The sequence below is a fragment of the Toxorhynchites rutilus genome, chromosome 2 (assembly GCF_029784135.1).
Source record: "Toxorhynchites rutilus septentrionalis strain SRP chromosome 2, ASM2978413v1, whole genome shotgun sequence".
Classification (NCBI taxonomy): domain Eukaryota; kingdom Metazoa; phylum Arthropoda; class Insecta; order Diptera; family Culicidae; genus Toxorhynchites; species Toxorhynchites rutilus.
The window spans coordinates 118,834,462-118,851,190 of NC_073745.1; the positions used below are offsets into that span (position 1 = coordinate 118,834,462).

General features: G+C 39.4%; 1 protein-coding gene across 4 annotated transcripts in view; it reads left to right on the forward strand.

Annotated features, from left to right (window-relative positions):
- The window catches only part of LOC129769228 (uncharacterized), a 150,422-nt gene that overhangs the window by 64,547 nt on the left and 69,146 nt on the right, over window positions 1-16,729 (forward strand). For all 4 annotated transcript variants that reach the window (XM_055771333.1, XM_055771334.1, XM_055771335.1 and 1 more), the window contains exons 3-4: window positions 2,964-3,109; window positions 14,526-14,787. In XM_055771333.1, the coding sequence (XP_055627308.1) occupies window positions 2,964-3,109; window positions 14,526-14,787 (408 nt within the window). The remainder of the gene's footprint in view (window positions 1-2,963; window positions 3,110-14,525; window positions 14,788-16,729) is intronic.

Below are 16,729 nucleotides of genomic sequence, written 5' to 3' on the forward strand. Positions count from 1 at the left end.
TTGCTTCCCATACTTTTGCAATTCCTCTGTCATTTTTGATCTGTCCATGCGACAAAAAATCCATGGAATACCAGATCACCTACGCTCCAATGTTATTCCGTCGATATTTTCGGAAAAATATGGGAAAGTTGGATCTGATAAAATGTTCTTTACTGACGGTTCATACATAAACGGGTCCACTGGCTTCGGCATCTTCAATGAAAATTCCAGTGCCTCTTTCAAACTCAAAGATCCTTGTTCCGTGTATGTCGCAGAAATGGGTGCGATATACTATGCTCTAGGGATCATTGAAACACTGCCCATCGACCATTATTTTATTTTTTCAGACAGTCTCAGCTCAATAGAGGCAATCCGCTCAATGAAGGTTGATAAACGCTCATCTTATTTCCTAACAAGAATAAGACATCTATTGAGTGTTTTGGTCGAAAAATTATTCAAGATTACCTTAGCATGGGTTCCCTCTCATTGCTCGATTCCGGGGAATGAGAAAGCGGACTCGCTAGCTAAGGTGGGCGCTTCAGAAGGCACACTTTTTGAAAGGCAAATTGCCTATAAAGAATTTTTTCACATTCCTCGTCAGGACACACTCGTTAGTTGGCAGCGCATGTGGAGTGAAGATGAGTTCGGTCGTTGGTTACACACGATTATCCCTAAGGTCTCGACGAGTGCATGGTTAAAGAGATTGAATGTAGGTCGTGATTTCATTCGCGTGATATCTCGGCTTATGTCCAATCACTACAACCTAAACGCGCATCTCTATCGCATTGGGCTCGCAGCAAACAATCTTTGTGATTGTGGCGATGGCTACCACGACATCGAGCATGTTGTCTGGTCGTGTATCCGGTTCCATGCTGCTCGCTCTCAGCTCTCTAGAGCACTGAGAGCACAAGGCAGAAAATCGGATATCCCCGTCCGGGATATCTTAGGTAGCCGGGATCCTGATCTTCTGCTTCATCTATACCTGTTCCTCAGAAACGCCGATGTCAACGTTTAATGATGTTTCCTTCGTTGTGTCCCCGATTCATATCCCTCCTATCCGATCGATAAACTTTTACATAGTCGCGGCAATACATACACACACTCTTTACAGATGCACGGGCCGAAGGTTGTGCAGTCCACTGATCATTCAACAAGAGCCAAAGGTTGTACCGCTCATGACAACTCTACACGAACTGATGATTGCGCCGGCTAGTGACCATTCTATTCTGGATTCCTCGAGTCGAGAAAGACGCACCACGCTAGATATGGGGTACAGACTAGGGAGCGTTGCTGATTAATGGTCAGCTGCATCCCAATAGGAAGTAGCCCGTGTCGGGCACACGTATAGAGCATCGAAGACTGCAACATACCAATTATGAGAACACTTGTAATACTAACCTCGAGCCAACCACGAGTAATCGGTTACATATTACTAACATAGTTGTAAGACAAAAATTGTCAAAATATTGGACTCCCGGCCCCGTCAGGCTAACGCCACATGTGCCTTAATAAAAAATATATTTTGGAAAAAAAAATGAACCTTACGTTACTTCATAGGGGAAATGACACTTACGCCATTCCGTTTTCAAGCTTTTACGAGGTCATTTTTTCACATTTCTGTAAAACTTCGCAGTTTTTTGGAAGTATCTGGTATTCTATATCGATTTATAATAAAAAATTCAAATGCCAATTCTGGCGCTTACGCCCCTTCACGAGATTACGGCAGTGCAGCGGTTGCCCCTTCCTTTTATGTTTTTCAAACTGTTGTTATACCTCAATATAAGGAAGGAAGGTATTGAATTAAAGAGACTTTAAACTCTGAGAGTTCATTCGTCTCTTATACTCAATATAAGAAAAACATAACGTGTTTTATTCACTAATTTTCCATTTTATTTTGTTTCCTTTTTTTTTCTCTGTTCTTATCAACTATTTTGAGGTTATGGTCTGTGTTCTAGGATCTCTTCAACGCTTCAATCAGTTTTTACAGTCATTTAATTCAGTAAACTCATTGATTCTCGGTCTGTCAGACCGTAAGCGCGAGTATAGGAGTCTTAAAAATATACATTACACCTTGATACAAGAAAAACATAATTTTATCTTTTTGCTCAGTCGAAAGGAGACTTGTTTTAACTGTGAGCTGCTCCACATCTGTTCACTTTTGTGGCGCGATTCGATAGAACAGCTCCTGTGCGGATGGTACGTCTCCACATGACAATCCTCTGGAAGTGTTCAACCCTTTCAAACACTGTGCTAGGTTGTGTTGTATACAATGTAGCATTAATTTGTTTCGCCCGTTTCGGCGTGACAAAGCCGAGGGGGAAAAACGTCTGCTGACATCCCGCAAATCGAAAACAGAAAAATGACCTCCACTAGAACAATTATCCCTTGTACAGACAGATTATTTACTATCATCATTATTTATAACAACCGTCGTCCAATGAAGGGACAGTGAGATGCAGCTTGCCTTCTGACCACTTTCGATGCTGACGGGACCAGAACCCTCGAGGGCGCTGATTGTTGGGGAGAAAATGTTTCAATCAGCTTCCTGTCATGCACGCCGTTTTGGGACCACGTTGTGGTTGGTTGGTTTTCCCCCCGCAGCCAGATGGTGATGAGAAATTGAAATGTAAAATAAATTGTCTGGTCTATTATCGGACCTAGCCATCTTTTAATCAGGAGCGCGCGCGGCCAATATGTTGTGACGGTTAAAAAAAAACCTATGCTGCAGCAGGTCCAAATGGACACAAATAATGGCCAACGTACAACGAGGAATACATAATTGATTGCTGACGATTTTGTTTTCTGCTTCTTCTCTTGTTTGTTTCATGTGTTCCCCATCGTATCTGGTAATCGTTCGGGCGGTGGACTATTCAACGATCGTCACGATTCTGACGCCACGCTTACGGGAAACGTTCCAACCATCCAACCATCCAAAAAAAACTGATTGGTGTCTGGCGCTGTTGGCCGGGATTGGGTTGTGACAGCCGCCACAGCTGGAATTAATCACCTGTTTGGCGAATTCGTCGAGTATCAACGTTACCACTAAACACTGCGACTGTGAGAGCTACTCGTGCAAGGACTTGCTGACATTATCGTCGGGTTCTTCACCTCTCAACTCGGTCAATCAGAGGTAAGCGATGTGATGACAATTGATATATTCACGGTTGGGAAGAAGAAAAGATTTTGCTTTACTGTTGTTCAACTAAATGCTAACCTTGTAAACGATCAACTAATTAATACTCGTCATATAAAATCAGATGAAAATCTCAACCATAATAATGGGACAGTGTCCCCGGTTGAAGGTGAGAAAAGGTGCACCGAAGTTGTCAAACTCTAACCGGTGTGATTATGAAGTCACACACTCACGCGCATCATCCTGACTGACATCGTCCGTCATGCTGCGGTTGAGATTTGTGTAGGAATGAGACATGGAATGATGATTCCGTAGATATGACCGGATCTGATATACGCGTATCCAGCTTCCTATTTTGAGGAGACGGTCAGTGGTCCGATTCAATGCACGAGATAGAGGAATGGAAGAAGTGCTTGTATGCTCGGAATCCTTTTCAACATTGTGTGCCTGAAGGTGAAGTTTTTCTGTGATGTTTGATGAACAGATGAATGATTTAGTCCCACGAACCTCCCAGCAGGACGATCCTCACCTTTCCATTCTGATTTGGACGAATGCAGTCGTCCAGGTGAGTACGAAAAGGCTTAACGGAAGTGAAACACGTTTCCAACTTCCCTTACCGCCGACGGTTGAGGTATGGGACGGTCGGGTGCGGCCATCCTGGAGCCGTAGTACAGCATCACACCGAAATGTGGGGTTTTAAAGTGATTTATGGCAATGCTAATAGAGCCGGACAGAAGTTGAACGATTGCCACAAACACACATTAGCATCCTTTCAAATCCAGAGCTGTCCGGACGTATGTTCGTGTATGGAAGTGCAAGGAAATCATCAGTCAGTCGTCGTCAATCTTTCACCAAACGAAAGGCTTTTGAGTGAATCATGGCTTTGGATTAGAGGAAAACATAGCACCCATTTAGCAATCGAGAACCGAGTGAGGTATGGCTGCATTCGGAGCAATCCAATGGCAAATACTCGATCCGGTCAGTAAGTAATGGGGATTCTAAAACAGGGGGTCTCTTATCGGCCCCTCATGGTTATATGTAGCGAATATCGCAATGTGTAGATTTGGATGCGTTCAACATGCATTATCCGTTCGATATTAACAACCCTGTGTTTGTGTAAATATATGTGCATTTGCTAATTAATGAGCTGGAAGGAATTGAGGCTAAATCCAACTCTCTAGGGTCAGTGATCTTTCGAGGCTTTATTAACTTGATTACATTATGAAGAGCGAGAAGTCGTTGAAATATGTTGTTCAACCAGACATTCTAGATTCCTGAATGTATCATGACATATGTTATAACGTGAACAAAAAAGCATCTAATCATATGTGGTAGACAGATTTGGACGAATACGGAAACCGAATAAAAATGGCAAATTTAACTTTCCGTATTATATTTATGTAGATTAGGGTGGCAATGGATGTATGGATCATCGAATTTCAAAAACCGACCATGTACAATTTATTGATTGGCCAAAAAAATGACCTGTGCAAAGTTTCAGCTCAATCAGACATGATTTAGGGGTGCCTCAAAGCTCTCAAAGTTTTGATTATCGGAAAAATAAAAAAAACAAAACTTTGAGCGCTTTGAGTAGGCTGACTTGCCAATAAACAAAATGTAAGGTAAATGATTTTGGTATGTCCAGTCGCAAACATGATCATGGTTTGTTCACTGTTTTGAATGCTCTAGTTCAGCGCACCTATGTCAAATAAGGTATTCGAACATTTCAAAACATATAAATAATATTGTCTTCTTCATGATTTACAGTAGTTTTATATTATATTTTCGCGGATTCACATGTTTTAAAGGATCATAAAAACCACATTCTATTGTTGTCAAGGCGCCCCTCACTTGAGCTAACTTTTTATCAATCACTAGATGATTATTTGGCACTTATTCAGAACTTTAAAATTTCGATTTTTTTTTCATTCAAGAATGGTGGTTTCTAAAAACAAACAAACCATGATCATTTTTTGGACAGACCATTATCAGGGGTGGACAAACCATGATAATAATTTCTCTTTGAGGAAAATCGTTGAAAGCATAAACATTTGAAAAATGCCTTGTGATAGCATTAGAAACTAGAAACTTGTTCTTCAAACTCGACAATTTTTTTCCATACCTTCATTGCCTCTCAGGCTAAGTCCCAAAAGGTCGATTTTCGGTCAAATTTTTTTTTTCGAGATGACACCAGATCACCAGATTTCTACTTTTTTAAGTCATTTGGCATCGAAAAAAAATTTCGATATTTTTCCTTTATTTTTGAGGATAAAAAAATCAAAACTTTGAACGCTTTGAGGCACCTCTAAGCCATGTCCGATTGAGCTGGAATTTAGTACAGGTCATTTTTTTGGGCCAATAAACAAAATTCGGTTTTTGAAATTTGACATGACCATTTTCGCTGCCACTCTTATGTAGATAAACAACTCGACGCGTGACGACACGATCGCGATACTTTACTCTTCTGAGTTCTGACTCCTGTCAGTACTCTCTCCGTTGGTGTGAGAGGCAACTAGGGGTGTGCCAATCTCCACAGGCGCTCCCCAGTTACACCGAGAGCCTAACTCGGTGGCCCGTTGGAATAAATATAGTCTTGCTAGTTCCGGAGCTATCGGAAGGGATGTCGATTGTAGTGTATGCTGGCTTGATCCGGTCAATAGATATGTTTTGCTGCTTCTGGTTGATCATAACGTCCATGTACTTGTCTGTTTTTTAACACCGACGTAACGAACGAAAACAGTCCTTCAAATTCTTACTCACGAAAAATTGACCTTCCGTGTGCGGTTTGGTTTCTACCGGTGCAATCTGATCCATAACACGACGAAGGTCGGACGAAATTTCTGAACGAGTCACATTCACAGTAGGTACTTTAAAAAATTCGTACACAAGTTCAGCTGGAGAGCAGTTAGTTCTCTTTGAATGTGGTTCTTAAACCCAGTAGAATCACAGGAAGTCGGAAGAACCATTTCTTTGCGTCTACACCCATGACTGCTTCCTTCCATGCATGATAGAAGCGTTCGACCATCCTATTTGCTTTTCACTTGTGGTACGCGGTTGTTCGAATATGATTTGTTCCAAGTATATACGTCAATTCGCTGGATAATTCTGACTCGAATTGGCGGACTTGATCCGTTGTGATGAATTCAGTTATGTGACGTACAACTTTTGATTTCTATCATGTCACACAATGAATCACGAACTCGGCGACATCTTTGTTAATTTTTGGCCATACGAATCTACTTGATAGAAACTTTGAATCTACTTGATAGAAACTTTTTTTTCGAGTTGCTCGTATGCCTGGATCGGCAATGTCATGGAAGTGCTTCATAATCAGGCGATGTGGCTCTAGAACAAATGGATGTGCGGAGCCATTTACAGAGACATCACAGTATAGGGGTTTGGTAAACGACTGCAAGGTAACTTGTTTCAAATTTAACGAAGAACTAGTTGATGTGAGTAAACTCTGTAGCTCTGCATCGGTCCGGTGTAATGGTTCTATAATCAATCGGCGTTTGATATCCGTGGTAAATTGAGACATGTACTGCAGCGCTCTCTCTTCGTGGGGTAAACGACAAGCAGAATTCGAGGTCATGGCATGCGATGAAGGATTATGATCGGTGAATATCGTAAATCGGCGCACATCCAACGGATGTCTTAAGTATTTGACGGCCATTTTCATGACTATCAGAAGTATAATTGACTCGATGAAAATTTTCCGAATACAAGCCTACACCCAAACTAACGTTGGCAGAACACATTTTATCTTCGGCAAAAAAAAAGGCTTTTTCGTGTGCTGAAGCTCTGAAGCTGAAGCTGAACAAATAAAAGCATCTTTTTCAAAAGCTTTGAAATGTTTGTATGTATGGAAGCAGACATCTCTTTCTCTCAGGCTGAACGTCAGCTGAGGATTGTACCCAAAAAAAAGGTCCAAACGACGTCAACGGGGATCGAACTAAGGCCGGCTGGAATGCAAGGCTATTTTACTCCACCACGCTATCCACACAGCTAATGGTGTTTGTTGTATAAATGCGTGATAATAATATAACTCATTGAAAAATGAAATTATAAAGTGTTTTCTAAAAGAAAAAAGCAGAACATAAACTTGAATCTATATCTTTTTCAGTCTGGGCCGTGTATGTGACAAAGGCAAAATTTTATTCGTTGTAGTGAAAAAAAAAATATTAGCATGGTAAAAATACTCATTTATGTGTGTTTGATGCTTATATATAGTTTTTTTTTCTGAATCTAGATTGCATACTATCATTTATTAAAATTTTCAAGCTGCCGCCACGATTATTGATCAAATCTTTTGATCTCAAAATAGCTTTCATCGTATCGTTGCTGAGCCGATTTCGAAGCTTATTTTTACTCCGCACTGCACATACTCGTTTTCTGAAATCGTGATTTCCTTACGGATTAATTTTATCATTAGGGTACGGAATTAATTCTCCATATCTTGTACATTACTATTATAGGATCATGGAAACGCTTCTAACACAACGGTAATGCTGGTCAAATTGGAAAAGTTTCTGGGATTTAACATTGTCGCAGACTTGAGTCTCGAATCATCAAAAGCGTATCTTTTTCTCATTTGTTTGATCAGTTCCACGAAAAAACTGCAAAAAATATCCTTTGAAAAGATCTGCCTTTCGCTGTCCATTATTCTGATATTTTTTTCTGCTGCTATTCCAACCTAAAATTCATGTCGCTTTTCAAATTATCTTCATATTTAATAGCATTGGACATAGAAACAACGTAAGATTCCTCGCAGATATTAGTGAGAATAATCAAATAAAAATCTTTCAGCTCTTCATGTAGCATCGTGGATTCAGGTTTTTCAGCCTGGAACAAACGATCCAATCTGTTGATCTGGGGCAAAACATACGTTGCACCGTCCGACGCGAATCCTTTCAGATAACCCTTGTAAGGAATTTCGTCCTTATGAAACTGATCAATCATTGCATTGTAAATGTTTTTATGATCAGCAGCACCAAGTGATACTGCGGTGTAAAATTTATCATATACCTCAATGTTGCTTTGTTCAAACGTAAGAAATTTCACGCGTGGGAAAAATTGTACCAATCTGTACTTTTTGACGAAAATCTGTACTCTGTACCGTACAGAATCTGTACCTAAAATAACGAAAAAATTTATACCATTCCAGATAAATCTGTACGTGTGGCAACACTGCTCGCAACATGTATTTATTTTGCAATGCAGATTACTCCAGGCTCATTGATTTTGAAATTTGTTTGTTTTGGAGAAACTCATTCCGGTCTGCAGAAATGTATGCGAGTACAGAAGTACCCACAACTTGTATCTATTTTACAATGCCGATTACCCCAGGCTCGTTTGTTTTGAAATCTGTGTTGGGGAAACTCATTCCAGTCTGCGGAAATGCATGCGGGTGCAAACGTACCGTAGTGGTCAATAAATGTTCCTATGGTGGCTCAACGCATAAAGCATAACGGATGTAAATATATTTATTTAATATTACAATTGTGATCAAAACTAACAAAAACAGAAAAATTTCAAATATTTGGAAACTGCAGACTTGTTTTGAAGTGTTTTTTGAAGGAACATATATTACGAGACTTCATATTGTCACTAAGGTTGTTATAAAACATAATTGATTTTTTCAACACTGAATTCTGACCAAATCTTTTTGTATTGCTTCTGCTGGTGCTGGTGGTTTGTCCTGCTTCTGGTGTGGTGATGGTGCTGTTCGAAAGCCCTGTTCAGATGAGTATTTGTGTGAACCGCTTCTTGTAATATCTGGTGTATATGGGTACACGCGTTGACTTTGTTAGCATTTTCTACCAACAACAGTTGGTGTTTAGAATGGATGAACTCCGTTGATGCGCTCCAGGAACATCCAAAGCATTTTTTAATGGTCTTGTTCTGAATGACTTGAAGAGATTTCATTGTTGTTTTATTGGCTGAAGCACAGACTGCTATTCCATAGACTAAATGACTATGGAACAGTGAAAGGTGGAGGTTTCGTTTTATGCCGGTTGGAAACAAACCGCAGATTCTTCTGAACACGCCAGCTACCTGTACCAATTTAGCACTTAGTCTCCGGATATGCTCAGACCACTTTAGTGCACTATCAAGCCATACTCCCAAGTACATGAAAATATCCACTCGATCAATAAAATTACCTTCGTATAAAACATTCAAATCACCCCTTTTGGAATATTAAACAGCATGTATTTTGTTCTGTAGATATTCACAGTGAGCTTGTGTTGATTCATCCGCTCTCTTAAACTGCAAAGATCTTCGTTAATCTCACTTTGAAATTCACAGGGTTCGCCAACATAAATCTATCTATATATATATAAAAATGGAGTGATGTCTGTCTGTCTGTCTGATTCTTATAGACTCGGAAACTACTGAACCGATCGACATGAAAATTGGTATGTAGGGGTTTTTGGGGCCGGGGAAGGTTTTCGTGATATTTTGAGACCCCTCCCCCCTCTCTAAGGGGGGGCTGCCATACAAATGAAACACAAATTTCTGCATTACTTGGAAATTAACCAAGCAAACGAAACCAAAGTTGGCATGTGAAAGTTTTAGGGTGCAATAAATGTTTCTATGATGGTTAGACAGTCCTTCCCCCACTCAAAGGGGGGGCTGCCATACAAATGAAACACAAATTTCTGCATTACTCGAGAATTAATCAAGCAAATGAAACCAAATTTGGCATGTGGAGGTTTTAGGATGCAATAAATGTTTCTATGGTGATAAGATACTCCTTCCCCCTCTCTTAGAGGGGGCTGCCATACAAATGAAACACAATTTTTTGCATTACTCGGAAATTAATCAATCAAACGAAACCAAAGTTGGCATGTGAAAATTTTAGGGTGCAATAAATGTTTCTATGATGGTTAGACAGTCTTTCCCCCACTCAAAGGGGGGCTGCCATACAAATAAAACACAAATTTCTGCATTACTCGAGAATTAATCAAGTAAATGGGCAGGACGAAGTTTGCCGGGTTAGCTAGTCAATACTATATCATCCGCATCATGAACAAGACATCTCGGAGGTCCTTCAAATTGTTTACATAGCAATTAAACAAGGTAGGCCCTAGAGTGCCACCTTGAACCATGTCATAATCCACATTTCGCATCGAATTTAACTGGCTGCTGATTAGGCGGTTTGAAAGGATATACAAAAAATTCAATTCGCAGAGAGGTCAACAATCAGAATGTTTCCGTAAGATTGCATATGACATTCGATCCTCTGAAAAGTAGCTCGCGAAAGCAACGATCAAAGAAAATCCAATTTCTTCCACCATCTGCAGTGAAACTTTTGCAAAATAACTCAGATTTGAGCTCTGATAGCGAACTAGAAATAGAAATCGAATTGTAAATCAATATATTGTAGATAAACATCAATTCTAAATGAAGTATGAAGTAAAAAGGGAAAAATATGGAGTAAATAGAGCTGCAAAAATTGACATAAAAAATAATGTTCCCGAAAGTTCGAAAAGTAGTTTGTGTTTTACGTCAAACTTTGACAAAAAAATTATGTTGAGTTTGGATGCACCGACGTGCACATTTTTCAATAATTTAGTAAGAAAAAGTGACTATTTTTTTTCTTTGTAACGACTGTACATCGAAATGGTGTCATTAAAAAGTCACAGAAGGGTTGTGTCTGAGCACGACCGCATAGTTGACGTAGGATTCCGTTAGGCTATCTGTTCATTTTGGATATGTTTGAAGAATTAAACTCTTTGATAATGGTTTGGTAGGCCTGAAAAGGGTCGTTTTGTTTGGAAAACTACACCTACACCACCTCCAATAAGTTGTCGAATATGTCGATAAACTCAATAATTTGGGTGTTATATTTACATCTAATTTGGCAGAGGATGTTTTCATCAATTCTCAATGTGGTAAGATCTACGGCGCCTTAAAACGTTTGAATTTAGTGACTAGGCATTTGGAAACATCCATGAAAATAAAATTATTAAAGTCACTGATTTTTCCTCATTTTTTGTATGGAGATTTCATTTACACTAATGCTTCTGCGGCCACACTCAACAGACTAAGAGTTGCTTTGAATTCATGTGTAAGATATGTCTACAATTCATTGAGATATTCCAGTTTTTCACACTTACATAGCACTTTATTAGGATGTATTTTCACCAAATTTGATGTGTATCGTACATGCATAAACTTTTTCAAAATTGTTAAAAGTTGCATGCCACAGTACCTATCCGAACAACTTCAGTTTATGAGAAACACGAGGACCATGAGTTTTTTAATTCCACAGCATTCATCTGTTTACTATGGGCAATCAATGTTAGTGAGAGGTGTTATATATTGGAATCGCTTATCACCTGCTCTTGAATCGTCTATAACTATTTCTAGCTTCAAAAGGGGTCTACTCGGGGGACTTGATAAAATATTTACTTGTATTAAATTCAAAATTCAGGAATTTGTTATGATAGTTTGAATTTTTTTTATCAGAATATCCCACCACAGTTTAACGTTGATGAATAGGTTTTTTTCCCTTAAGTTACATAAATAAAAATCAAAAATCAAATCAAATCAAATCAAATTCAAATTTTATTTGCAAGAATTAATCGTGTCACTCACCTCACTCGCAATATAAAAAAATGTCTCCCACTTTCATATATTTGCAATGCCGATTTCCCCCGGGCACCTTGGTTTTGATGTCTTTGTTAGGGAACACATTTCGGTGGGAACAAAAGTACTTTCATGTATTTGCAATGCTGATTTCCCCCAGGCAGCTTGGTTTTGATGTCTCTGTTAGGGACCCGCCGCATGTGTCGCCAATTTCGACCAATCAGAAGTGTGTATTTCCGTCAGGATATAGGTTGAGATTTTTAAATTGTTCGACAGTTAATTTTATGATATATATTATTTTCTTCGATATAAATTTTTTTTATGGAGTGCGGAAAACCAATTGACGCAAAAATTTCATCAATCCATCATGAAATGACTGAACAATAAGCGTTTGAAATTGAACAATTTTCACGATGTACTCGATTTTCGATTTTTAATTTGTACCCCAATATGTTTCCGAAAGATGTAATCCTACGTCAAAAAGTGACATTTTTTTTCTTCTTTGTAACGACTGTACATCGAAATGGTGTCATTAAAACGTACCCTATGATCAGAAAATACCGGGAATTTTCAAATAAAACAAAATAGAGTTAAATTTCAGGCAAATTTATTTTGTCTCCTTCAAAATATGATCCATCTGAAGCAACACGCATGTGCCGACGCTTGACCCAGTCCCTCGGTGCGATGGCGCGTTATCATCATGCCAAATCCAAGAATTGTCGGCCCACATTTTCGGCCGTATGCGACGCACAGGCAGATACTAATGTTCGGATGGCACTGAAACCTGATAGATGTGCATCTTAAGGTCGTACCAACATAAGAAAAAATAAATAAAATAAATCGACTCCCGCATGCACCGAACTTTTAAATAAAATGTTTCCAGTACTTTTTGATCGTAATTTATTAGTGTCTTCGGCAAAGTTATGCATTTCAATGTCACATACAACTTTGTGGAACATGTTAAGTTGATATAGGTAATTTAGATGGAATTCAACTATAGTTTACTCAAAACTAGTTTGAAGGTTCTCTTCTGGGAAACACAGTTATATCTCTGTAATACCAAGAGATATATCTTCGGAAAAGTTTCATAAAATTGTTAGTTCAACAATTTTCTGGAGACAAAACTCAACTATTTCGCAAGTACAAAAAGTTGTTTTTCTAAGTTATATTCAAACATAGTAAGAGTTTAAATGAAAACGTACAATAATCTCGATCAACATTCTGAACAACTGAAGACATCCAAACTCCAGAATGTAAGGTTGTACGAGAAAAGATTTTTGACCATCTTTTTTCAGAACGGCCCCACTGTGCGACGTTGTTATTGACTATTTAAAGCTCGAATGAACGAAACTTGCACAATGAGAATGAGTGTGTTGCACAGGCGTCATTCAGTGTGTTCTTTGTGCAATTTCGCTGGTTCAGGTCAATCACGTTGAGCAACTAGGACGCATACAGTCTACCCAAGTATAAGCTCTTTCTGATCTTTATTGGATGGTTTTTGATTTACTTCATACTTGAAAGAACAAATTTCACATATTCGACATGAAGTTACTTCTATTACAGTGGTTTACTCAACCTAAAAAGGTAATCTATAGAAATGGTTGAATGTCTCGACTGTTGTATCAACACTCCTCTGAACTGCATCGAGCCCATATATTAATCAATAGATCTCAAACAGCTGGATGAAAGCTTTCCATTCGCATTGCTTTTATACCTTTCCCCCTTGTGGAGAGTCCCCCATATGGAGAGTAGAGGACGAAATGCACTCACTTCTCCCTGCTTCACTGAATTGTCCCATACAGGGGATGCACACATGGTACACGATTCTGCTCAAATACCAATCTAATTAATTCATAAATAATAAATCAGTAGTTCCATTGAGTTGGGGCATATCAGGCGAGTCCTTTTCATTAGACGAAATGTACTTTCCGTCCCGTTGGCTCTTTTGTGGAGTAGTAGTTCACATAGTGTGTGTGGTATGTATTGCTGGGGACTTCATTCCACCTACATACACAAATACACAGCACACAGGAAGCTTTCCCAATGTTGAAAGAGAAAATGCATGTACGATTTATGTGATGAATTTCCATCGAAGCCAAACGCAAACTTCCGTTGGCGATTGAATCCCTGTTAAATCATCGGTGGTGGCACTGACATACGTGTGCATCGTGAGGGGGGAGGACTTCCACCAGTTCACAAAGCGCCCACCGCCCTCCGGAGATCCGCTTAAATCTGATGTAATTTATGTAATGGCACGGATGCGACACGGTTTATTAGATTCCCTCCTATGCTGCGCCTGATTAGACGACTAATGAATCATGATATTAGTTTACGGTTGTATTTTATTGCACAGCCCAGAGACAACCATTGATGGAACAGTGCCAGGATGGGCGTTTGTTTTGGTGTCGATCCGTAAATGGAATTTCGGATTTTGCAGTATTCGTCAAAAACAGTTTTAGTGAAAGAGGTTTGTTTGTGTCGTTCCCTCCCGCTAATTTGCACCATTATTGGTAATGACAGCGTGAGGTGCTAATGGTGACAGTTTGAAGACTTGTAGCTTGCGCATCCCGCATTTACAATTCCACGCTTTACTTTTATCGTCTCCTCGAATGCCACATGCTGCATAGCATGCCAACCATCAGAGTAAATTATACAGTCGAAAGGTGGGAAAATACCATCCAATTATTAGCGCGATTATTTTAAATGATACATCTCGAAGAGGCAACAATCTTTTATGTTATTAATGTCCCTTAGCGCACATTATTCACCCAGCGATGCTGTACATCTCTGATTGCTTCTCCCTTCTCTTTGTATCTCGCAGAAAACTCCACACAACGTGCGGTGAATTTTGCTGTCGGAAGAAAAAATTCAATCGCTCGATCGACCCCACGATTCAGAATGCCGTCGCCGCGGTGTTCCGTCATAATTCCTTCGTGTCAACCCGTAATCAGCCTCAACCGTCGGCCGGCGTGATGTCCCCACCCTCGTCAGGGATCCTCGTCAGAGCGACGAACAGCTCAGCCCCAGCGCCTCAACCCGCGGCACGACAGCGGCGTTGGAATTGCGAAGGTAGCATTGTCAATGTAGGTACAAAAATAAATAAAATAAGACAGCCATTAGTAATCGTTAGTATCCAGGATCGGAAACCTGAATATCAACGTCATATATCTTATTCTAAGCAATGAAATACCATAGATAATTCCCATAAAAAAAAGTGTTCGACTGTAGGTTTTATTTGTGAAATGTTGCTAATTGGCTAAATTTTGCTGGCCGTTTTCCTCCAAAAATAAAGCGAACAACCACATTTCCAAAACCAAAAAAGCCCACCTTGGATGTTTGGAAACTTTTGTTTATTAACTATTACCCTTCGAGTAATTAACAAGTTTTGCCATTTTTGTTAGATTTTGTGTACTCCCTTACATGACTTCTTTAGTGTGTGCAAATATGCGTTGACAAAAATGAAAGCCCACTTCCAAAAAATAATACTAAAAACTACTAAAAAAATAATACCAAAAACACTCGAAACTTTTGTGTAGTCTCTCGTTTCTTGATTTTATGACAGTCAGAGCTGTGCGGTATTGTTAGCAATCGATATTGAAGCTATATAAACGATGTGTTGTTTACATTGTATTGAAAGCAGCATTAGATAACGATTTTCTAAATTTTAATAATAAAAAACAATTTTGTTAAATAAAAATTGCTATTTTTATGATTCTTCATTATAAAAACAATATTTTTCATTGCTTTTCTATCATATTTAGCTGGATTAAATTCATAAAACTTAAAACAAACATTTTTATTTACTTTACTTCGTCTTAGACAGATCTCACAGACTGCTCATAAACTACCTAATATTCTTAATTCTACGTTTGAAAACACATTTGGACATATTAGAATCGAAGTTACATCCAACTTCGTTGAATGCACGGAAGCAGATGGTCAAGGGACAATTCTGCCTGTACGAGGTTCTATGTGGTCGTATCGCCAATAGTTATCTTCCGCGGAGCTGTCTGGTGGGAGCATAGAAACGTATCTCGTTTATAAACTGCGCACATTCGATGTTTCCGGACAACAAATCGAAGACAAACAAGCGTTGAATTTTCGTCCTCCTAGCCGACAGAGTTTCCAAGTCGATGAGCATACAGTGAGTATCGTAATCAGGAAGATGAGTGGGATCATTCCATGGCAGTTGCCTTAAGGCGTAGCGGATAAAACGGCGTTGCATTTTTTCAATCATGACGATATGCGTTGTATGAGACACTTCGTACCATTGAGCTGTACAAAGCCTTCAGCGTGTACGGGTCCCGGAAGGACTACGAGTTCCGCTGGATAAACCCTAAGACAGCGTATCCTTTTCCGATGACGGTGCTGATGTGTTCAGTAAACTTCAGTTTGGTGTCGGAAATAACGCCGAGATCTCTAATGGAGTTAACGCGATCGATAACGGCAGAGCAAGTAACGTAGTCATGAGATACAAATGATTGACGCCTCGTAAAGCTTATTGTCTTGCACTTGCTGATGTTCAGCTCCATGCCGTTATCAGCACACCATGCAATCAATTCATTCGCGTCGGCTTGTAAAGCACAGTAGTCCAGAATGGAAGATATTTCTCTAAATATTTTCAAGTCATCAGCGTACAAAAGCTTACCAGATTTCATCCGGCTGGCGAGATCATTGACGAAGAGATGAATGAGAATCAACGGTCCAAGAACGCTGCCTTGTGGGACGCCGGATGTAATACGGTATGTACGGGAACGAGCACTTCCAACATTCACGAAAGCTTTTCTGTAGGTTAGGTTTGTTAGGTTAGGTTTGAGCCACTCAGTTATCCATTCAGGAAGTCCAATGTGTTTGAGTTTCTCGATAGCCAGTTCGTGAGGAACTTTATCAAAAGCTTTAGAGAAATCAAAGTAAATAGCATCTCCCTGGTTGCGGCTTTCTACGGTAACGCTCATATAGCTCATCGGATTAGAAACGGTTGACCTTTTTTTCACTAAACCGTGTTAAGCATCAGTTATGAATGGA